We start from the raw sequence: 24437 nt of genomic DNA on the forward strand, positions 1-24437 counted from the left end.
AAGAAGAGGGTTCATACAGGGAAGAGAAGGCGGCCAATACTCTCTGTGATAAAGCCAGCCACCTCAGTGGATAACTGCAAGTTGATCCCACTGGGAAACCCTGGGAAGCGGTGCCCAATACACGCCCCAGAATTACTCCACTTGAGGAGCAAAGGACTGGAGTTCTCACACGCCCACTCCTGGGAGCTGTGGACTGTTCCCAGGGAGTTGCTGCTACACTCTGATGTTGAGGCAACAGCAGCGAGCGCAGTGCGTTCAGAGTCCACTAGAAAGGCTGGAGGGGTGGGCGTGGTCCTGGTAGCAGCCGCAGTGACTGGGCATCTTGTGAAAAGAGCACCTGAGTCCCTTCCCATGTCCTGAGAAGGCCCCACCGACCCCATTCCCCAGCCTCCTTACGAATGATATCCTCTGACCCTATTGAGGTCGGAGGATGAGATGGTTGGATGGCATCACCGACTCAATGGGTGTGAGTTTGAGCAAGCTCTGGGAGTTGGAGATGGACAGGAAGGCCTGGCGTGCTGCAGTCCATGGGGACGCAGAGAGTCAGACACGACTGAGTGACTGCACTGAACTGAACTGACCCTATTGATGAAACCCAGTAGGGTGGAAGGGGCGGTCCTTAAGGGCAGAAAGCTCGTGGGTGGGGCTCAGAAGAGGACATCAATGACAGGAAGAAGCAAGAAATCAGTTTCAGGAAAGCACTTTTATTGCTGGGGGTGGGAGGGGCAGGGTGGAGGCTGCGGGTAGGATCCAACTCAGTAGGAAGAGTGGAACAGGAGGCTTGAGCCTCACTGAGCGAGTCCAGGGCCTCCTGTGAAGACACAGCGGGAAGTGCTCTCAGCCTCTTGTTCCCCCGACTCAGCCCCAAGAGGGTCTTTCCCTCCCCACCCCACACCGAGGTGGAGATGAGTCTAGAGACCCAGGAGGCCCCTCCGGAGGTCTGGCTCTTCCTAGCACCTCCCCTCCAGGCTTGCTGTCGGTCACCCCTCTCCCACCTCCCCTCAGGTGCCCAGGGTCACACATCCAGCCGCTGCCCCAGGGATGGCCGGCTGCCCGGGACGCAAATTCCAGGCACTGATGGCAAGCTAGTGAAGGGTATCCAGCGACCCCTGAGGAGGCGGGAGGGAAGGACAGGGGCTGTGGCCTGGGGCGAAGGGAAGCAGGTGGGCAGCGTTGGCCTGTCCTTGCCTGCTGCTGCTGGTGCCTGCCCGGCATCCACCCTTAAAGAGGGGCTGGACCATGCTGGACACCTGCTGGCCAGCTGAAATGGAGACCCACAGCGATGGTCACCCTCACATTCTCTGTGTCCCAGGGACACATGTATCCCTCTGCCTCTAACAAGAGGAGGGCAGGCGTGGCCACCCCATCCTACAGATGAAGAGCCAGGCTCGTCTTCCTGCCCAGGTCGTACAGTCGGAGACTGAGCGGGACTCCCACACACATATCTTGATCCTAAACATTTGGTGGGACTTCCCTGGTGGTCCAGTGGTTAAGACTCCAAGTTTCCAAGGCCAAGTGTGTGACTGGGTTCAATCCCTGGCCAGGAAACTAAGGTCCCCCATGCACATGTGCAGGGAAGATATTTAACCAAAGAAAAAATGCTTGGCTTTTCCCAGTCCCCCTTCGTGTCTTTTCCAGACATCCATCTGTCCCCGGGTCTCCAGCGGATTGTAGAGAGAAACAGAGACGAACCTGCAGCAAGTTGAGCACGTGCTGGGGTCAGGAGGAGTTCCCACTGAGAGCCAGGACCTGTCCTGCCCACTGTGATCGGGGCCCCCATCCCGACTTGGCCCTGGTTGACCCTCTACTGGACACCAGATTTGGTCATTGAGGTTGAAGTCGTGGATGAGTCCTTCCCAGTAGCACATTTGCCAAGGAACCTCCAAGGCAGGAGAGAGATCGAGAATTGAGCGCCTCTCACAGAAACTTAACCACCTGAACGCTGGGTTTTTAAGTCTCCAAAGCTCAGCCCCCGCCTTCCACCCCCACAGACACCTGAAGGAAGGAGATGACAATGCAGCTTGTGTTTCCACAAGACTCTCGCCTTCTACCCCCAACACGTCTTCCAGCCTCAGCCTCTGGTGACACCCCCAGGATCCCCAAGGCGGAAAATGACCGGTGACACAGGCTGTCGCCATCTCCATGCTGGGCCTTTCCTCCGCCGCTGGCCACTCAGCTGAGCAGGATTAAAGTTCACAGGGCTCCTCACCAGCAGGAAGTGGCAGGTCTGGCCTGCAGGGACTCTTCCTGAGAATGCTAAAGGTCCTTGGCCACCTCATCCCAGCCTGAGATGGACTCAGCAGGCCCCTCTTCCCTGGGGTCACCTTCGCTTCCAGAGCCCCCCTCTTCCTCTTTGTCTGGCAGCATCAGCTCTTTCCATAGGGACCACCCCGACTCACTCGCTGGCATCTCCCCAGACTGAGGCAGGGTGTCATCTCCCAAGGGCTCTCAACGTAGGACATTTCAGTCCCTGGTGGGAAAAGGCCAAGAGCCCCTCCTTCATATCCTGCCCACTTCCTTCCCAGAACCACGGACAGCTCCCCCCTGGCCCTGGACATTTGCCCACTGAGCCCTGCAAATAGAGAACCTGATGGAGGTCACCACCCAGCCCCATACACACCCCGCCGCACACACTCCAGGAGAACCCAGCTTCTCCCTTGAGGCCCTGGTGGTTAAGAGCATGAACTTAGGGTCAGGCAGTTGAGGGGTTGGTACTGGTTCCATCATCTACTAACTTTCTTCGTTTGAGATACGGATGCACCGCACACATAACTCATGGGGTCGTTATGAGGATTAAAGGACATAATGCACAGAAAATGCCTAGCCCAGAACACTCAGTGAGCTCACGGCAAAAGAAGCAACCCTTCGATCATCATTTGCATCTTGCAGAAAGGACAGCACTGAGAATGTCACAGTAGGGCATGACTGCAGGCTTGCAGGAGCCTGAGGCGTCCATGCAAGTCCCGCTCTAGACTCCCTGCTCCTTTACGAGCAGAGATCCTGAAACAGGGGGTGGCCAGGGAGGAAGGTGGCTCTGCGACTCTGATCCCGGAAACTGTAGAAAGGAGTCAAGACAGAAAGGCTAAAGGCCAAGGAGACTGACTCAGATGAAAAGCTGAAGTTGTCCCAAGTAGAAGACCCAGAAGTAGAGAGAATTTCACCTGGGATTTGTCCTGCAATGGAGAACGCAGCTGGACACACACACACACGAGCCACACCATTCGGTGACCTTGAGAATGAGGTGGAGAAAGAGAAAGCATGAGTAGATACACACACTCAGGGATGTACACGGACATACGAGCATCTCCATAGAGATGTAGAAAATGTGCACACAAGCAACACACAAATACACGCTGACTCACACAGATTTGTGCATATTTACAAGCACAGATTCACGTATACACAGACATATACAGGTGTCTAAAACAGATTTGTGCATATTTACAAGCACAGATTCACATATACACAGACATATACAGGTGTATGAAGACTACTCATGCACACACCAAGACACCCACACACCCGTGTACACAGGTGCCCCAGACAACCTTGAACACACTCCCCGGGCCCCACATAGAGCCACACCCCCAGGAAGTCTCTCTCACTCACTCTCTCTCTCACGACCCAGGGCTCTCTGCCCTCTGAACACCAGTTTGCAGTCTCAGCCTCTCGCCTCTCAAGCTCCAATCCTTCCTGGAGCCCAGCCTGGAATGAAGCTAAGAGCAGGAACACTGTCTGTCTCAGTGACCACAGGACCCGAGAAGATGGAAGAAGCCGGGAGACCCGGGGCTGGAGAGCCAGCCCTGGAGCATTCTGGCTGCACACGGCCTGACTTGGGCCCCGAGCCCCTCAGGGAGCAAGGCAGCTCCCTGCTGAGACCATGGCCCCTCCAGGGAGGGGAGGGAGGCTGGGGACAAGAGAGGGGACGCAGGATGGAGGGCAGCGAGGAGGACAGCCTCCCATGAGGATGTGGTCGGGGAGCCGTCTCGCAGAAAGCTGTGGCCTTTGAACAAACCCACAGAGAAAAGGGGGGCCAGTACCTGAGGTGAAGGACTGATGCTGAAGCTGAAACTCCAATACTTTGGCCACCTGACGTGAAGAACGAGTCACTAGAAAAGAACCTGATGCTGGGAAAGATTGAAGGCGGGAGGAGAAGGGGACGACAGAGGATGAGATGGTTGGATGGCATCATCGACTCAATGGACATGAGTTTGAGTGAACTCCGGGAGTTGGTGATGGACAAGGAGGCCTGGTGTGGTGCCGTCCAGAGGGTTGCAAAGAGTCGGACACGACTGAGCGACTGAACTGAACCGAGCTGAACTGAACCTGAGGTGAAAACGACGCAGAGCTGGAGGAGGCGTCCACCCCTCGAGGAGGTTTCTCCTCGCACCTTGTGGAGACCCCTGGTGGGACCTCCCGTCTCCACCCAATTCTTAAATCCACCATGTGGCCTCCATTCTGGAAAGTTGTCACTTCCGACCCCGCCCCACACGCCTCATTCAATCCAGACCAAGAGGGCCAGTTGCCCAACTGCTCACCAAAGGCTTTCTTCCGCGGGACCCTGGGAAAGGGTCTTCTGGAGCCAGACACCCGTCCTCGCCTGGCCCACCCCCACCCCAAGCTGGCGCTGCAGCCAAAAACCCCGGCGCCCCAACCCCCTGGCCCTCACCACTCAGCAGTCCTGCTCCAGCTTTTAAACTCCTCAAAGAACTGAGAGCTTCCGAGATTTCCCAACCCCGAAGAGTCCTCCAGCGTGCGCAATGAAGAAAACAGTCAGGAGATTCTGTGAGAAGTGTAGTTTTTATGACGTGGACAAGTGAGGGGCAAGGGGGCCGGGGTGGGGCGGGGCAGCCAGGATGGTGGAGAGGCAGGGTCTCCACGCCTCTGGTTTAAAAGGCACAGACGAAGGGCAGCCGCCTCTTGCATGAAGCTCGTTGCCAGTGACCCCCTGGTGGCACAGAGCACAGTGATGTCAGTTGCCCACCTGAGTGTGTCCCCCCAACCCCCACCGTCAGGAACCTCACAGGTCAGGCACCTCACCTTTTCCTGGCAATCTGAGGGCCATATGTCTCCCCATGTCCCAGCTAGCCACAATCACTGATCTCTTCCCTTGCAGAGACAGTGTGCTAAGGGCTTCCTATGGACTGTCCTTCCATCCTCACAGTGACGCCAAGAGGTCAGGGCTGTCAGCACTCCCATTTCACAGATGGGGAAAACTGAGGCTCGGGGGAGTGACAACCTGCTCTGATCTCAGCAGACAAGTGGTAGAGCCAGATGTGGACCTCGGCCATCTGAGCAGCCCGTGTGGTCTCCGCCCCTGTTCTAAACTCCCGCACGTCGGGCAGCCGTGATGTTGGGAGCTGGGGAATCATCTGTCAGCTGGCCCTAGTTCCCACATCTTTCCCGTGTCCCTCGGCCACACTTCACATTATCAAGTGTCCCTCCTGTTTGTCCCACACTCTATCCTTGTCACCGACCCGTCGGAGGAAGGGAGGGAGCCTCGCTGAGTCTGGAGGACACAGAGCCCCCAGCCCATCCAGGACCCCTCACTGTGGCTCTGAGGATCCCTGCACCTCAGCCCGGCTCACACACAGGGTGGGGTTCTCCAGTGGGGGAGGCTGTGTGAGGGGAGGCGTGTCTGTGCAGCTCACAGGGGCGTGTGTGTGGGTCCACCCCCACCTTGTCTGGGCGCCTGGCCCCCTCACCTCTGGTGCACAGGGTTATACAGTGGCCTCTGCCATTCCCAGGCTGCCCTTGGGCCCAGTATCCAAAATTCCAGTGACTCCCATCAGTCCAGCGAAATCTCCTGCAACGGGACTAGAGAAGAGAGGCTGGGTCAGAGGGCGGAGGTCCAGGAAGACAGGTGCTGGGGCTCCTAAGTCCCCTGAGCATCCCTCCTGGACGTCTATAATCTCCTCTCACTGTGTCACCTGGATAGGACCCCACCGTACAGACCCACCCCCGACGGTTTACAGGTAATGACACGGAAGAGCAAACATCGCTTCCAGCTCTCACGCAGAGCAGGCTTCTCAAACTTCTCACTGAGCAGACACATCTCCTGGCAATCTGGTGGAAATGTGGATTCTGATCCAGGACGTCTGGGGTGCGGCCCAGGACCCTGTATTTCAACAAGCTACCGGGTGATGTTGATACTTTGGTCCCTGGACCACATATGAGCAGCAAATGTGACAGCACTTACTCAGGCACCGCCCCTAGGGTCACTCTGAGAGAAGGACCCCCTTAGAGATGAGGACACTGAAATATGGAGGCAGGCATTCAGCCAGTAATGCACAGAGCTGGGTATAAACTCTACTTCCTGACTCCGCTGATTTGCCGATAAATGTTTAACAGTCAGCTTTGGTGGAAGGTGTGAGGCAGACGAAAGAAAGAACCCTGTTTATGATAACTGTCCATTTCTCTGTGCAAACGCACCCACCAGGGCAGATTTCAAGCTGCAAGCATGAAGCCACTGAACATGGGTGAGGAGGAGAAGCGCTCAGTCATCACGTCTCCTACGTCAGCACAAGCCAGCCTCCTGGGCCAGGATGAGGCTCGGTGGGTCAGGTGGTGCCTTGAGGCGCTCAGAAACGCCCGAGCCCCGGGCCTTCCCTGGTGGTCCAGCGGTGAAGAAGCTGCCTGCCCTTGAAGAAGCTGCCTTGCCCAGCCATGGGTTCGATCCCTGGTCCTGGAAGACCCCACGTGCCGCAGAGGAGCTAAGCCCTGGCATCAAAGCTACTGAGCGGGGTCTGTCGAGTGTTCAGCAGCAGCTGTGGAGGCCGGCACCCTAGAGCCCATGCTGTGCAGCATGAGAAGCCACCTGTGAGAAGCCTGAGCACCGCAAGGAGGCAGCAACCCCCGCCGGCGGCAACTGGAGAAAGCGCGGGTGCAGCGACAAAGACCCAACCCCATCCTAAACAATGAAAATTTAAAAAAATAATGGATTCACTCTGCAGTATCAAATCACCTTAAAAAAAAAAGACCTGAGAACTGACCCTCACTTACCCTGCCCCTGATAAAGCCTCCGATCCAGACCTGTGACTGGTTGGTCCTTCTTGACCAGCGTGTCACACGATAGTCAAAGCGGTAGCTGTGGATGGAGACGAGGTTGCCTCGGTAGCAACGCCTGCAGATTCTCTGCAGAGAGACGAAGTGGGGTAGAAACTCACTGTTTTCTTGCAAGGCCCTCAGCCTCCACAAGAGACCCCCCACATCCTTTCCCAGCTCAGAAATCAGAGGTCTACAGCCCCCCTGAATCCCATCTCTTGCTTCTTTATTTGACATCAGGAACTTCTTGCAGTAAAGACTAATAATACTCAGAATAACTAGAAGCACCATTTTAAAATATTTTCATATTATTTTCATATGGAATTATTTAATAGATGTATACAAAATAACATTATATTTGAAAGATGTTTAAAGTGGTTATTCACTTGTTCTGGCCTTTACTTTGCATCTTGATCTCCAAGGTCAAATGCTTTCTTATCCTCTTTTAATTTTCAGTTGGAGGATAATTGCTTAACAGTGTTATGTTGCTTTCTGCTGAACAGCAGTGTGGATCAGTCACAGGTACACATAAATCCCCCCGCTTCTGAGCCTCCCTCCCACTCCCATGGCCAGCGTTTATGGAGAGCTTACAGTGACCCAAGGACCATTCTCCCTTCATGGATCACAGCACTGTCCTGGCAAAAGAGCTTGTGTAACTCAGTGAAGGTCTCAGTGATGCCATGTGGGGCCATCCAAGACAGACGGGTCACATGGAGGGTCCTGACGAAACCTGGCCCACTGGAGGAGGGAATGGCCAACCACTCCAGCATTCTTGCTGTGAGAACTTCATGCACAGTATGAAAAGCCTAAAAGATATGACACTAGAAGATGAGACCCCAGGTTGGAAGGTGTCCTGTATGCAGCTGAGGAGGAGTGGAGGGCAATTACAACAGTTCCAGAAAGAACGAAGCAACTGGGCCAAAGCAAAAACAATGCTCAATTATGGATGCATCTGGTGGTGCAGGTCTGATGCTATAAAGAGCAATATTGCATAGGAACCTGGAGTGTTAGGTCTGTGAATCAGGGTGAGTTAGGCTTGGTCAAGTAGGAGATGACAGTGAACTAGAATGATGGGAAGGGGCAAATATGATTCACATGACCACACATCAACTAGTGAAGGCAAGAACCCCTTGGGAGAAATGGAGTAGCCCTCACAGCCAACAAGAGCCTGAAATGCAGTGCTTGGGTAGGACCGAAAAATGACAGGATGATCTCTGTTTGTCTCCAAGGCAAACCACTTGAAATGACACTAATCCAAGTCTATGCCCCAGCCACTGATGCTGAAGATGCTGAAGTTGACCAGTTCTACGACGACGTATAAGACCTTCTAGAACTAATACACAGAAAATGATGTCCTTTTCATCACAGGGGACTGGAGTGCAAAAGAGAGAAGTCAAGAGGTCCCCGGAGTAACAGGCAAGTTTGGCCTTGGAGTACAGAATGAGCGGGGCAAAGGTTGACAGAGTTCTGTCGTGAAAATGCACTGGTCACAGCAATCACTCTCTGCCAACAACAGAAACGATGACGCTACCCATAGACTTCGCCACACGGCCAACACTGAAGTCAGATTGTATTCTCTGCAGCCAAAGATGGAGAAGCTCTATGCAGTCAGCAAAAACAAGACCAGGAGCTGACTGTGGCTCAGACCATGAACTCCTTATTGCCAAATTCAGGCTTAAAATGAAGAAAGTAGGGAAAACCCCTTAGGCGATTCAGGTAGGACCTAAATCAAATCCCTTTTGATTATACAGTGGAGATGAAAAACAGATTCAAGGGATTAGATCTGAGAGACAAGGGGGCCTGAAGAACTATGGATGAGGTTCGTAACATTGTACAGGAAGCGGTGACCAAAACCATCCCCAAGAAAAAGGAATGCATTAAGGCAAAGTGGTTATCTCAGGAGGCTTTACAAATAGCTGAGGGAAGAAGTGAAGCCGAAGGCAAAGGAGAAAAGGAAAGATATTCCCACCTAACTGTGGAGCTCCAGAGAACAGCAAGGAGAGATAAGAAGGTCTTCTTAAATGAACAATGCAAAGAAGTAGAGGAAAATAATAGAATGGAAAAGAGTAAAGATTTCTTCAATAAAATTAGAGATAGCAAGGAAAGTTTCATGCAAAGATGGGCAAAATAAAGGACATAAATAGTGAAGACCTAACAGAAGTAGAAGAGATTAAGAACAGGAGGCAAGAAGACACAGAAGAACTGTACAGAAAATGTCACTACATCTTAGTGACTCAGATGACCACTATGGTGTGGCCACTCAACTAGAGCCAGACATCCTGGAGGGTGAAATCAAGTGGGACTTAGGAAGCAGCACTACAAAAAAGCTAGGTGAAGTTATGGAATTCCAGCTGTGCTACATAAAATCCTAAAAGTTGATGCTACTAAAGTGCTGCACTCAATCAGTTCAGTTCAGTTAAGTCACTCAGTTGTGTCTGACTCTTTGTGACCCCATGGACTGCAGCATGCCAGGCTTCCCCATCCATCACCAACTGCACTCAGGATGTCAGAAAATTTAGAAAACTCAGCAGTGGCCACAGACTGGAAAAGGTCAATTTTCATTCTTATCCCAAAGAACAGCAATGCCAAAGAATGTTTAAGCTACCATACAATTGTGCTCATCTCACATGCTAGCAGGGTCATGCTCAAAATCCTTCAAGCTAGGCTTCAGCAGTGTGAACCAAGAACTTCCAGATGTACAAGCTGGATTTACAAAAGGCAGAGGAATCAGAGATCAAATAGCCAACATTCATTGGATCATAGAGGAAAAAAAGTGCATTCCAAAAAATATCTACTTCTGCTTCATTGACTACACAAGAGCCTTTGACTGTGTAGATCACTACAAGCTGTGGGAAATTCTTAAAGAGATGGAAATAACAGACCACCTTACCTGTCTCCTAAAAAACCTGTATGTGGATCAAGAAGCCACAGTTAGAACTGGACATGGGACAACAGACTGGTTCAAAATTGGGAAAGGAGTATGTCAAGGCTATATATTGTCACCCTGTTTATTTAACTCATATGCAGAGTAAATCATGCAAGATGCAGGCTGGATGAATCACAAGCTGGAATCAAGAATACCAGGAGAAATATCAACAACCTCAGATATGCAGACAATATAATTCTAATGACAGAAAGTGAAGAGGAAGTGAAGAACCTCTTGATGAGGGTGAAAGAGAAGAATGGGAAAAGCTGGCTTAAAATTCAATATTCAAAAAGCTAAGATTATGGCATCTGGTCCCATCACTTTTTGGCAAATAGAAGGAGAAAAACTGGAAGCAGTGATAGATTTATTTTCTTGGGCTCCAAAATCACTGCAGATGGTGACTGCAGCCAAGAAATTAAAACATGTTTGCTCCTTGGAAGAAAAGCTGTGACAAACCAAGACAGCATATTAAAAAGAAGAGACATCGCTTTACCACCAAAGGTCCATAGAGTCAAAGCTATGGTTTTTACAGTAGGCATGTACGGGGGTAAGGGTTGGATCATAAAGAACACTGAGTGCTAAAGATTGATGCTTTCATATTGCAATGTTGGAGAAGACTCTTGACAGTCCCTTGGATTACAAGGAGATCAAATCAGTCAATCCTAAAGAAAATCAACCCTGATGATGATTTGAAGGACTGAAGCTGAAGCTAAAGCCAAAGCTCCGATACTTGGGCCATATGATGTGAAGAGCTGGCTCATTGGAAAAGACTGACACTGGAAAAGATTGAAGGCAAAAGGAGAAGGGGGTGGCAGAGGATGAGATGCTTGGATGGCATCACTGACTCAATGGATATGAGTTTGAGCAAGCTCCAGGAGATGGGGAAGGACAGGGAAGCCTGAAGTGCTACACTCTATGGGATCAAAAAGAGTGGGGCACAACTTCGTGACTGAACAACAACAGACTATTCTAAATACTTCCCATGTGTTAGCTAATCCTCACCATAACTCTCTCTGAGAGGTGGTATCATACATCTCCATTTTACAAATGAAGATACAGGAGCCCTGAAAGGTGAAGTGACTTGCCCAAATAAAATAGCTGATGAAGGCAGAGCCAGGACACAACACAGGAGTCTCTTACACCAAAGCTTTTTATCTAAACTAGTGGCTCTCAGAGTGCACTTTGTAGACCAACAATATCATCACCTAGGAATTTGTTATAAACCCTCACACCCCGGATTTACTAATCTAGAAACTGAGGTGATGGGGCCCAGAAATCTGTGCTTTAACAAGACTTCTGGTGGATACTAGGCTTGGAGAACCCCTAGTCTAAATAATAGAGAGAGAAGGCTGAATCCACTCTGGTCTCCCAACTCCTTGGGAGCAGCCTCGCTGCCGCTTACGTGAGCATGCCTAAACCTCCCTGGGGTCCGCACAAATCTGTAGTAGCACCTCTTGCACTCAGGACCACCAGGAAGTTGCACTGTCTCCTCTTCCTTGGGGCACTGCACGTCCTCATCTAAGTCATCTGGGTCTGACTCTGAGTCCCCCTCATCGTCGTGGGCGTCCTCGGCCTCCTCTCCCCCCAACTCCACCACCTCACCACTCAGGGCCAGCTCTCCTTCCTGCCCCCCTGAGCCTTCAGCATCCTGGCTCAGGTCTGCCTGTGTCTCTGGACTGCCCACATGGGGGGCATCCTTCTCTGCAAAGAAGAAATAACCCGCCATCAGACCAGGTACCACCTTCCTCCAGGACCACGGACAGCTCTGATGGCTCCACCCAGTCTTCCTAGGGACCCCATCTGCAACCAAAGACGGGGAGGGATCCCTTGGGGGTTGGATGAGCCAGAATTCTTGCATCACACACACAAATGCATGAGAACCTGATGACAGTTGACACCACGTGCGGGTAATTTGGGAGGGAGAGATGTGAGAAGCCCTCATCTTCACAGAGGGGTGTTTTTCCTTGCAAAGGAGCCCTGGGGGAATGTTCAGGTCACAGCTCTGGGTCCAGGAGAAATCTAACTAGAGAGGGGCTGGGGCAACTGAACAGGGGCCTGTGGCCCTGGACCTACCAGAGCAAAAAACAACACAGGAAAGATGAGAGGAAAATGGATAAGAAGGGAAGGGGAGCACTCACCCAGATAGAGAGCAGAAACTGTCCCCAGCAGCAGAAGGAGCAGGAGCAGGCAGCCTTTCATGTCCCTGCAGGCTTGTGACAGACACAGCTCCACGTTCCCTCCTGGGGTCTTCCCTTGTGTCTGCACGGCCCCTGGAACACAGTGGAGAGGCAGGGTCTGCTCAACTGGTAGATTAAAGGGCAAAGTAGAGAGCTTCCTTGTCTCCCAGCGAACAGACCCCGATCTGGAGGATCAGGGGAAGAGCAGGGGGTTGTCAGCTCAAGTCCCTTTTCCTGAGAGCGTGTCACTGCTCCCTAGGACAGAGCTCAGCTCAGACCGGCTCTTCTGCAGGCACAGGCGTGCTCACCTTCAGGGCCAGAGTCAGACACACTGGGGAAGAAGGGGGAGGACAGGGGTCATTAAGGTGTACAGGACCGGAGTCCCCGGTGGTTCCCATATAAAGCCTGGGTTCTTCCCAGGCCTGGACCTGTCCTCCCGGGGAAACCGAGGGAGTCTTACCTCCTGAGAGTCTGAAGCCTCCGCTCTCAGCCTCTGGCTGTTGGCGCACAGAAGCTGCCCTTATACCAGGCTTTGGGGAAGTGGGAAGAGGCCAGGAGGATTGCCCCAGGCTCGGGGGTTGGACAGTGGGGCTGATAAGAGGTTGGCTCAGTCCTCCCACCCTTGGGCCGTGCTCTCTGTTGGGACGTCAGGGACCTGTCTCCTGTTTGGACATAGATGCCCCAACACCCTAGTAGGCTCCAGAAGCCCCCACGACTACTGTCCAGACTGAATTTTTATCAGTGCCCCTAAAGGGTCGAGGTCTGTACAATCCTCTTCAGTCCCAGAAGCAGCCTTCCCTGGGTCAGTTTTCCAGCAAATGCCATGGAGGATCCCAGGGAGCAGGGAGACCGGGGGGAGGAGGGGGAGGTAAGGGAGGCTCGGCCCTCCTGAGCTCTTGTTAGGCCGTGTGTGCACGCTTCCTGTGCATCACATCCCTGGATCCTCACCTTCCTCACCTCGGTCCCACGAGGACGTGCGATCAGCCCGACTTCACTGATGTGAAGAGTGAGATTCAGAGAGGGCAGGTGACTTGCCAAGGTTGTGCGGGAAGTGGGGCAGCTGGGATTACTAAGCCTTTGAGGCTGAAACCCTTCTCTCTCTGTCTGTCTCCCCCCTTCCCTTCTTCACTCTCTTCCTGTTTCTCCCTCTCCTTCTCTCGCTCTGTCTCTTTCTCTTAATGTGTGAAAATTTTATGCTCTTTCCTTCATGCCATGGCTCTAGATCAAGGTCCTCAACCTTTGTATCTTTACTACTGGGAGTGAAATCATTCTGTTTTGGAGGCTGGGGGCATGATCTGTCCTGCATCTCATAGAAAGTTTAACAGCATCTTTGGGTCTCTGCCCACTGGAAGTCAGTCGTGCCTCCCCCAGTCAGGCACTAGGATATGCCCCCACACATTTACAAATAACAATGGAAAGTAAAATTGCCCCTCTCAGGACCACTGATCTAGAGCAGGCCATTTCGTCCAGCCTTGAGCCCTATCTGCTGGCAAGGAGGCAGCAGGTGGAATGGAGACCTTCCTACAAGGTCGTTCGGACGCTCCGTGGGCCGCCCTCCTGCCCACCCGCACTCCCCGTCTCCCACCAGCTCTGTGTCACCACCGCGGTGAGCAGTGAGGGGCAGTGAGGGAGACACCGGCCTGTGCTTCAAAAGTTCAGGGGACACAGAAGTATCCAATAGTCAAAATAAATAAATACTTTGTGCAATTTTTCTTAAGTATCAGCATAAACGCCAAAGTACCGTGATGAACAAAATGTCTAAATACTGATCAAGTTCCAGCCACATTCACTGCAATCCAAGGAGAGGCCAGCAAGGGCTGAGGCTGGATTCTGCCAGACGTCCTGGCCCTGGGCCCGTAGACCCGTCGGGGCGGGGCCTCCCTCTGGGGTACCCTCGAAGGACAGTGCATCGTTGTTCCTGCACTCTGCCCAGTGGTCCAGTGCTCAGGGCACCAGGGACAGGGCGCCCAGAGGCTGACCGGCCTGGATGCCTGCCCCTGCTCTGCTCTCCCCGGGGCCCTGCAAATGGAGAAGTATCTGAGAGGTCACTTCTGGGCTGATTACAGAGTAACGGTCTCAGCCGTTATCTCCCGGGGCCAACGGACCCGACCCTCAGCTTATCTACCTGACTTGGGGTTGAGGGGGATTGGTCAATTCCAGAGAGGGAAAACCTGGTCTTCAGATTTCAAGCTGGAGACTTCCCTTGGAGGAGGAGTGGAGGCCTAGGCACTCCTCCATTATTCTCCCAGTCCCGGGCCCAGGCCAGGGACACCATTCCACACAGCAGTTGGGATGACCAATAACATCGGCTGGTGTTGCAAACCAACGCCATGATACGCTTCTCAAGCGCTGTTTCATGTAAACATCCCTGTTTCACACATTAGGAAACGGCCTCTCAGAGAGCTGAAATAAGTCACCAAAGACCACACGACAAGTCAGAAACAGGCCTTCTGGCTCCTTCTCCGCCTGCCTACCCTTGGCCTCCTGTCCCTGGAATCCCATCCCTCTGGCCGGCCCCTCCCCTAAGCTGACCCTGGGCAAAGACATCCCAGTGACTTCAGGGACATCCTCAGTCATCCCGGTGATGTCTGCCGGATGTGAAACTGGAAACAGCTCTCTAGGCCTTGCCACGAGGCAGGTGGGATCTTAGTTCCCCAACCAAGGATCGGTCCCACGCGCCCTGCAGGGGAAGCTCAAAGTCTTAACCATGGGGCTGGAAGTCTGGACATAACATTTCTGGAGCTCCACACCATCCCAACGCTGTGCTTCATTAAGGCTTTTGCATCCTTATCCTACCCTCTTAATCTTTACATTCACCCGAGGGACTTAGGCACCGCCGTTCTAGTCGACAGATCCTAGAGCGTAAGTATCTTGCCGAGGCCACACAGCTAATTAGAATCTTAGTTCCTTGACCAGGGATTTAATCTGCACCCCTGCACGGGAAGGCAGAGTCCTAACCACTGGACCACAAGGGAACTCCCAATATGACTCTTAAAAGATTTGGACCTTTATCTGTAAACCTGAAGAGACGTGTATGCTGTATCGTGAAGCGAAAAGAGAACAGCAAACTGCAGAGAAAAACAGCTAGTGTGAGCGCACTGCTGCCAAAAGGCCAGTGTGGGCTCTGGCTCCGTGCCCAGCACACACCAGTAAGCAGGCCAGGTGGTGGAAAGGCCTGCCCAAAGGCTGACTCCCCCCACCCCCGACAAGGGGGCGTGAGAGCCTTCATAGACACGGAAGGGGCAGGGAGCCACACGCAGAAACAGCACCGTCAGCTGTGACAGTCATCTTCAGGTTGGCCATCGATGGTCTGACCAGCGCCATCGTGGTTGTACTAGCTACAGTTAATCTTCAGTTCCGGGGGCACTTGTTCCCATTTCTTTGAAGCCAATTATCGGAATTGTGGCTGCTCATGTCCTGGGTACAGTCTGATCATCGTGTAGTTAACTTCTCCACCTGGTGTTTCAGTATCGATAAGACAGCTCACGGGATATGGCTCAGAACATGATCTGTAGCCCTTGAGAAAGAACTAAAAGTCCTTGACTATGCTTAATGACTACAGTATTATTATTTATTCTCCTTACACTCTTTTCCTTTGTCTCAGCATTTCTCACTCTTCTGATTGAACTTTTACTTTTTGACTGAAAGTTTCCACGTGCAAAAGGCAGGCAGACGACATGGTGGGGGGGCGGGGGCCGAGAAGGGCCATATGGTCCTGCTCCATCTCAATACTTTACAAAGGAAAAAACCGTATGCAAGTGTCTATCTGTGAGTTTCCTTTATACAACCACAGACCGTGGGGCTGCCACGCTCAACCGATCCACACTAGCCTGTTGACCTTGGTGGCCTCCAGGAGCAGAAGGAAGAGGGAAGATGGCTGTCTCCCTTCTTGTTACAGCTGTGCATGTCTCAGTGGCTGTGATCTGTGTGTGTGCCCTCTGAAATTTTGCAAGAGGCCTTAGTAATGACTTTGTGAAATACACAAACCCCACCCTGGGACATTTGGATTGCCTGGTAGATCTAGAGTGGAGGGCATGTGTGCCCTTTCAAAAAGCTTCCCAGCTGACTCTTCTGATGGAAAATGTATCTGACAATCACAGTCATGGGGATGTCTGAGCACAGGAAATATTCATCTCTGCCTGACCCCACTTCCTTGAGAATGTAACCACTCAATTAGGACATCCCTGGTGGTACAGTGGATAAGAATCCAATTGCCAGGAGACATGGGGTCGATCCGTAGTCCACGAAGATTCCACATGCCTCGGAGCAACTAAGCCGTGCACCACCAGTACTGAAGCCCACGTGCCTAGAGCCTGTACTCTGCAGCGAGAGAAGCCACCACACTGAGAAGTCCACGCACCGCCAGGAAGAACAGTCCCCACTCCACACAACTGGAGGAAGCCCGCACTCAGCAACAAAGACCCAGGGCAACCGAAAACAAACAACAATACACAATAGTTAATTTAAAAATAATAAAACTTAAAAAAAAAAAAAAAAGAACTTAATGACTCAGTTGGTCAACCTACCAGCCTTCATTATGGTAACACATACTGCTCATTTTAAACCACGGTGCATTGCATACATTACCTCATTTACAACAACCTAGAGAGCTAGTGGCTGATATCTCCATCGTGCAGGTGAGGAAACCAAGGCTCAGTGTGGCTCCTCACCCACTCTGCACTCCCCCTCCCCACATTGGGTCGACTTCCTCTACATACGCTCTTGTAACTCCATGTGCTTGAACTTCAGAGTGCCTGTTGGAGTTAGTCATTTTCTCTTTTTTGAGAGATTGTCTGGTTAGTGGGTTAACATCTATCTCCCTTCTAGGCTATAAGCTCCAGAATAGCAGAAACCACATCTGTTTACTCTCGCTCGTATCTTTGGTGCCTCGTACAGTGCCTGCTCATAGTAGGTCCTCAATAAAGAGTGTTCAATGAATGGATGGTTAAGTACATTGTTCAGGCAAATAGCGGGGTTGGAACTCAAATTCAGTTCTCCCTGGCACCAAATTTCTGTTCCCTTTCACGTGCTTGATGTATGTCAAAAGCCACGCCATCCATCTAGGTGCAAACAAAATCACAGCAGAGTACAATCCTTGCCCTCAATTTGTTTACAGTCTGGCTGGTAAGAGGAAACACATCCAGGTTAAACAAGAGGAGAAAGATTAAGACCCAAGCTAAGAAGCACTCTCCGCTGATGCTGAAGAAATTCCACAGTAGAAGAGGCATGGGAAGGCTCCAGGGAAATAAGGAGCTGATGCTCATCTGGATGCATTAGCAGTGAACAGAAGGGAGGGGAACAGGTGATCCAGGCAGAAAGGACAGAGGTGCAGGTGGGGCAACCTTGGCACATGTGCAGGACAGGGCCCTTTCCTTCACTGCTGTTGTTCAGTCACTCAGTCGTGTCTGACTCTTTGTGACCCCGTGGACTGCAGCACACCAGGCCTCCCTGTCCATCACCAATTTCCGGAGCTTGCTCAAACTTATGTCCATTGAGTCAGTGATGCCATCCAACCATCTCATCCTCTGTCATCCCCTTCTCCTCCTGCCTTCAATCTTTTCCAGCATCAGGGTCATTTCTGATGAGTCGGCTATTTGCATCAGGTGGCCAAAGTATTGGAGCTTCAGTTTCAGCATCATTCATTCTAACGAATATTCAGGAATGATTTCCTTTAAGATTGACTGGTTTGATCTCCTTGCAGTCCAACGGACTATCAGGAGTCTTCTCCAATACCACAATTCAAACGAAAGTCAATAGTGTACACATTGGAAGGGGTGGGAAAATCAGGGACCTGTACCTCCCATCTTGAGCCAAGGATGGAGGCATCCTTTCTCTGTATCCACTGACTAAGGAGACAGATGCAGGAATCAGAGGATGACTCAGCAAGAGCCAAAAGAGGGGGCTTCCCTGGTGGTCCAGTGGATAAGGCTCCATGCTCCCAATGCAGGGGGGCCTGGGGTCAACCCCTGATTGGGGAACTAAGATCCCACATGCCACAACTAAGCCTACGAGCTGCAACTACAGAGTCCATGTGCCACAGAGAGCCCACATGCTACCACTAGAGCAAAGCCCGCACACCACAACTAGAGAAGCCTACTTGCTGCAACAAAGACCCAGTTCAACCCTCCCCTCAGTTCAGTTCAGTCTCTCAGTCATGTCTGACTCTTTGCAACCCCATGGACTGCAGCACACCAGCTTTCCTTGTCCTTCACCATCTCCTGGAGCTTGCTCAAACTCATGTCCATTGATTCAGTGATGCCATCCAACCGTCTCACCCTCTGTCTTCCCCTTCTCCTCCCACCTTCAATCTTTCCCAGCATCAGGGTCTTTTCAAATGAGTCAGTTCTTAGCATCAGGTGGCCAAAGTATTGGAGTTTCAGCTTCAGCATCAGTCCTTCCAATGAATATTCAGGACTGATCTCCTTTAGGATGGACTGGTTGGATCTCCCTGCAGTCCAAGGGACTCTCAAGAGTTGTCTCCAACACCACAGTTCAAAAGCATCGATTCTTCAGGGCTCAGCTTTCTTTATAGTCCAACTCTCACATCCATACATGACTACTGGAAAAACCATGGATTTGACTACACAGACCTTTGTTAGCAAAGTTATGTCTCTGCTTTTTAATATGCTATCTAGGTTGGTCATAACTTTTCTTCCAAGGATCAAGCATCTTTTAATTTCATGGCTGCAGTCACCACCTGCAGTGATTTTGGAGCCCAGAAAAATAAAGTCACTCACTGTTTCCACTGTTTCCCCATCTATTTGCCATGAAGTGGTGGGACCGGATGCCATGATCTTGGTTTTCTGAATGTTGAGCTTCAAGCCAACTTTTTCACTCTCCTCTTTCACTTTCATCAAGAGGCTCTTTAGTTCTTCACTTTCTGCCATAAGGGTGGTGTCATCTGCATATCTGAGGTTACTGATATTTCTCCTGGCAATCTTTATCCAGTTTGTGCTTCATCCAGCCCAGCATTTCACATGATATGCTCTGCATATAAGTTAAATAAGCAGGGTAACAATATACAGCCTTGACACACTCCTTTCCCAATTTGGAACCAGTCTGTTGTTCCATATCCAATTCTAACTGTTGCTTGCTGACCTGCATACAGATTTCTCAGGAGGCAGGTCAGGTGGTCTGATATTCCCATCTCTTTAAGAATTTTCCACAGTTTGTTATGATCCATACAGTCAAAGGCTTTGGTATATTCAATAAAGCAGATTTTTTTTGGAACTCTCTTGCGTTTTCGATGATCCAACAGATGTTGGCAATTTGATCTCTGTTTCCTCTGCCTTTTCTAAATCTAGTTTGAACATCTGGAAGTTCACAGTTCAAGTACTCTTGAAGCCTGGCTTGGAGAATTTTGAGCATTACTTTGCTAGCGTGTGAGATGAGTACAATTATGTGATAATTTGAGCATTCTTTGGCATTGCTTTTCTTTGGGATTAGAACGAAAACTAACTTTTTCCAGTCCTGTGGCCACTGCTGTGTTTTCCAAATTTGCTGGCATATTGAGTGCAGCACTTTCACAGCATCATCTTTTAGGATTTGAAATAGCTCAACTAGCATTCCATCACCTCCACTAGCTTCATTTGTAGTGATGCTTCCGAAGGCCCACTTGACTTCACATTCCAGGATGTCTGGCTCTAGGTGAGCGATCATACCATCGTGGTTATCTGGGTCATGAAGATCCTTTTTGCAGGCAAAACAGGAGCTTTGAGCTGTGTTCTGCTCACCCCCATCCAGGCCCCCCTGCAGGACCACTTAGCACATGTATGGAGAGAGCTATTGCAGTCAGACAAGGACAGGATGGAGCCGACTCTTAGAGCCCAGTTGGTGGCTTGGCACCTGTGCCCCGAGGTTACACAATCCACAGTCTGAAATCCACAGCTTAGTGACCATAGAAAGTCCATTTCCTCGACATCCAGTGGAGGTACAAAGCGGTGGCTGAGAGTGTGCGTTGGGAGTCACAGTCCAAGTTTGAATTGCGACTCTGCCAGTTAAGAGCTGTGTGACCCTGGACACTTTTTGTAACTTCTCTGTACCTCATTCTCATTGTTCAGAAACTGGGGATAACAGCATCTACCTCGCTGAGAATGAACGAGACCCTGCATGTGTAGCAGACGTGCTGGGAGCTGCTGAGCCTCCTCCCTGCCTTCCGCTTTCTGGGATCCCACTTCTTATGGCTCTTGGGCCAGCAGGGGCAGTGGGGTGGGGAAGGGGCATCTTTTTTTAACATTTATTTTTATTTATTTACTTATTTGACTATGCTAGTCCTTTCTTTAAAACATTTTTTAAATTGATTTACTTTTGGTTGTGCTGGGTCTTCATTGCTTTGAGGGACTTTTCTCTAGTTGTGGTGAGTGGGACTGTTCTCTGGCTGTGGTGCGTGGCTCAGCACACCTGGATTTCATGTGAGCAAAGAGCCAGAGGTCTTGGGGCCTTGTGCCTTTGAGCCTCGGGCCTGCACTCTTCCCCCAAGAAGTGTCAGGCCAATGTTGCAAGGTCCCGAGTCTTAGGAATCCCCCTTTCCAGCCCCAAAGTAACTACGGAGCTTGGATGGCCCTAAAGAGCCTCAGTCATCCATTTGCATAACAGCACAGCCATGGGGGGGGTCCTAGAAGACGCTCTCCCCTCCCCTGCGTTTCATCCTTCCTGGTCTCATTATCTGGGACTCATCCCAGCTTTGGGCTCATGGGAGAACTTGCTACAGCCCTAGGACAGCCTGTCCAGGGGCAGCCCTGGTACTCAGGGGTCTTCCCTGCCACCAGCGTGCACGTGGGCCGACCGGGCACCGAGCAGAGGTCAGCTTGGGCACGGCGGCCAATACCTACCAAGTCTGGTTTATGTCCCTCCCACGACCGACGCATAACAGCTTGAAGACGGAAAGCCCTGGAGGCGTATACCCAGCTTGCTCTGCTCAGCTGCCTTCCAGCTTGCACCCTCCCACACCCTTCCCCAGGGTGTATCAACCTGGAAACTACGAATGAGTTCAAGGGGCCTTGAACTCTGCAGTCAGACAGCACACGGTGGGATGTTCCACACCTTCCATGAGACTGTTTCAAGTCCTCCCGAAAGGCAAAGGAAGTGCTAACTTTACCGGATGGTTTGTCCTCAAATTGCCAGGAATTATGCCACCAAACTTCTCCACCAAAAAATGTCCTTGACTCTTGTGATTGAAATTCTAAGATGTCCCCCAAGATCCTTCTCCCACCCCCGGGCACACATGCTGAATAATCCATGGGGCCGTCTACAGGATGAATTTTTCTCCTGAGATTGTGCTGTGTTTTACAGGCCTTATAAAAGGGAGAACAGCCCGGAGGAGTCTAACCTAATGAGGCATACTCCTTTAAAGGGAGTAGGCTCTTTCTAAAGTCAGAGATTACAAACTCGACTGGAATTCACCCCGAGGAAGGTTCTCCATTGCTGGCTTTGAGGATGGAAGGGAGGGCAAGGAATGTGGAGTAGCCCCATCTCACAGTCAACCAGGAACAGAATTCTGCTACAACCTCAAGAGCTTGGAGGTGGACCCTGAACTCTAGATAAGAGCACAGCTCAGCCAACACCTTGATTCTAGCCTTGGGAGACCCAGGAGCTGAAAATATGCAACCATGCTGTTGCAACTCAGTTCAGTTCATACAGTTGCTCAGTCGTGTCTGACCTTTTTGACCCCACGGACTGCAGCACGCCAGACCTCCCTGTCCATCACCAACTCCCAGAGTTTGCCCAAACTCATGTCCATTGAGTCAGTGATGCCATCCAACCATCTCATCCTCTGTTGCCCCCTTCTCCTCCTGCCTTCCATCTTTCCCAGCATCAGGGTGTTTTCCAATGAGTCAGTTCTTCGCATCAGGTGGACAAAGTATTGGAGTTTCAGCTTCAGCATCAGTCCTTCCAATGAATATTCAGGACTGATTTCCTCTAGGATGGACTGGTTGGATGCTATTGCAGGGAGGAAGCCAATTCTGACGTCAGGTTGGAACAGTTTCTTCGACTTGCTTTTCGTTGCTTTTATCATACAGGACGAGTTGCCTCAGAGAATCCTGCCCCTCTGCCTGACTTTTAAAGCGACTTTGTTCAGAACCTTGTCCACCTGTGGATTGCAGGAAGGAAGAAATTAACACATCCCCTGCCTGAGGCTGGCCATTGTAGGAGTTCATGAGATCCATGGCCTTTTTACTTTGCCTCCTCACCTCCCCTCATCTCTATAAAAGAACCTGGCATCCAGACCCCAATAAGATGGTTGCTTTGAGGCGCTATCCTGCCATATTCTCCGTCTGCCGGCTTCCCGATTAGATTAAAGTCTCTTCCTTGCCTCCACACCTCGTCTCTCAGATTCACTGGCCTGTCGTGTGGCGAGCAAAGCGAGCTTGGACTAGGTAACAACGCCATGCTCACACCTCTGACCCACAGAACTGTGAGCTAATGTATGTTGTTTGAAGCCACTGAATTTGTGCCAATTGTTATATGGCATAGAAGTCACATACAACCCTCAAGGCCCAGTTCCTTCTCAGGATGAAATTTACAGTTGGTACCACTGATGGCAGCGGGGGCGGTGTTGATAGGCATAGGAGAGCGCCCCAAACAAATTGGCTGCTGGACCTCCCAAAGAACCCAGGGAGAAGTCAGGAAATATGAACAGGGAGGAAGAGAGGTTTGATTCCAGCCAGAAGCCCTCCCTTCCCCGCAGCCCGTAAGAAGCTGGTTAGCCTCCTCTAGCTCCAAGTCCCACCCTCAGAGAAGCAATGGAGGGCAGGAACCAGAACTTCAGGGCTGATCAACTGCCTGCTGCCTGGACTCAGCCAACATCCCCCTGGGGCAGGTAAGAGGTGGGGGAAGGGTTAACATCACCCCAGGAGTGAGCAGCCCAGGAGATACGGACCCAGGCCGTTGCTCTGCGAAATCAACCTTGATTCACAGTTCCTTTGACACTTCCCTATTTGGAAGCTTCAACAACTGACGAGACCAAGAGCGCCAGGGTTCGAAGGATCTTTAGAAATGGCCCAGGCCAGTGTTCACGCCTAAGATACGAAAGTGCCCTGGGCTGGACTCAGAAGCTCATGTTCTTCCTGCCCCCAAGGCGAGATAACGCCCCCTTCCCCTCCAGACATCTCCTCTCCCCGGGACTGTGCACACACAGCAAGGCTGGAAGGGATGTCTTTGCAGTCAGCGCCCATGCCCCTACCCCGGCTTCCACCTCCATACCTCCCCAGGCCATCTGTCTCTCTCCGTCTCTGCGGCCACCTCCCTAGCCCAAGCCACCGCACTGGATAATGTACGTTCAAGCCCATCATGCCCGTGCTTCCCATTCAAAGTGCTGCCTCTGCGCCAGCAATTAATTCAAGCTCATGACCACTGCCGGCAAGGCCCTCTATCCGTCGACTTGTCCAACCACCCTGGTGCGTGTGACCCTTGTCATACTGATTTCTGCTCCTTTGGCCAAGCTGAAGCCTTGATACTCGTTCCTCATCCAGCAGGCTCAGCTCAGAGGTTGCCTTCTCGGAAAACTCTTTCTAACGAAGCCCACCCAGCACACTTCCCATATCTAGTTACTTTGATCCACATTATTCATTTATTTCCTCCAAAGAGATATGGAGAACGAAATGGCAACCCACTCCAGTATTCTTGCCTGGAGAATCCCATGGACAGAGGAGCCTGGGCCTGGTGGGCTACAGTCCATGGGGTCGCAAAGAGTCGGACACGACTGAGCGACTGACGCTTCACACTCAGAGATGCACTCTTGCTCTTTTGCTGGTTTCTTGTTTGGAAGAAAGTTTCAAGAGAACAGGGACCTTGTCTTTCTTACTCACTGCCTAGAACTCTACCCACATCGTAGAAGGAGCTTTTTGATCAGTTGATTCACCATCTTGAAATTTACTTCCTGGAGAAGGTCCGGCTGAGTTAAAATCAGAGTATATAAGTCCATTAATTGGAATTCCACAGGTGTCTTTCTGAGCCCCAACTGCCATGAACACTATTGTGGGCCAGCTTCTGAGCACTGAATCATACATTCATACATTCAATAAATATTCTGAGTCTCTAATCTCAGGAAGGCCTCATGTAGCCGATAAAGCAAGACAAACAAAATGAATCTCTTAGTAAAACAAGGCCCTGTACTGAGCCGACACAGAAGGCTAAATCTTGCACGTGCGGGAAGACACTGATTTCCCGTGCTGCTGAAACAGACCAGGACCCTGTGGTCCTTGTCCCCATGTCCTCAGCCTGCCTTCTGTCTCTGGGAAAAAAACCTGAGCCACAGAGTAAGTTTAGTGAGAGAAGTGAGAAAAGGCAGA

The 24437-nt window shown here is 51.2% G+C and overlaps 2 protein-coding genes across 2 annotated transcripts; both read right to left on the reverse strand.

Moving 5' to 3' along the window:
- Positions 1-4728: 4728 nt before the first annotated feature.
- Positions 4729-10509, reverse strand: LOC520402 (proteoglycan 3). The gene is made up of 4 exons (XM_059875031.1): positions 10501-10509; positions 7003-7134; positions 5706-5817; positions 4729-4948 (listed from the first exon to the last, which is right to left on the reverse strand). Exons 1-4 carry the CDS (start codon positions 10507-10509, stop codon positions 4890-4892), a joined length of 312 nt encoding a protein of 103 aa, XP_059731014.1. The 3' UTR covers positions 4729-4889.
- A 767-nt stretch (positions 10510-11276) lies between these two features.
- On the reverse strand, positions 11277-11723 carry LOC132342275 (proteoglycan 3-like). The gene has a single exon (XM_059875032.1). It carries the CDS (start codon positions 11694-11696, stop codon positions 11277-11279), a length of 420 nt encoding a protein of 139 aa, XP_059731015.1. The 5' UTR covers positions 11697-11723.
- Positions 11724-24437: the final 12714 nt, after the last annotated feature.

The sequence above is a fragment of the Bos taurus genome, chromosome 15 (genome assembly GCF_002263795.3).
Source record: "Bos taurus isolate L1 Dominette 01449 registration number 42190680 breed Hereford chromosome 15, ARS-UCD2.0, whole genome shotgun sequence".
Lineage (NCBI taxonomy): Eukaryota > Metazoa > Chordata > Mammalia > Artiodactyla > Bovidae > Bos > Bos taurus.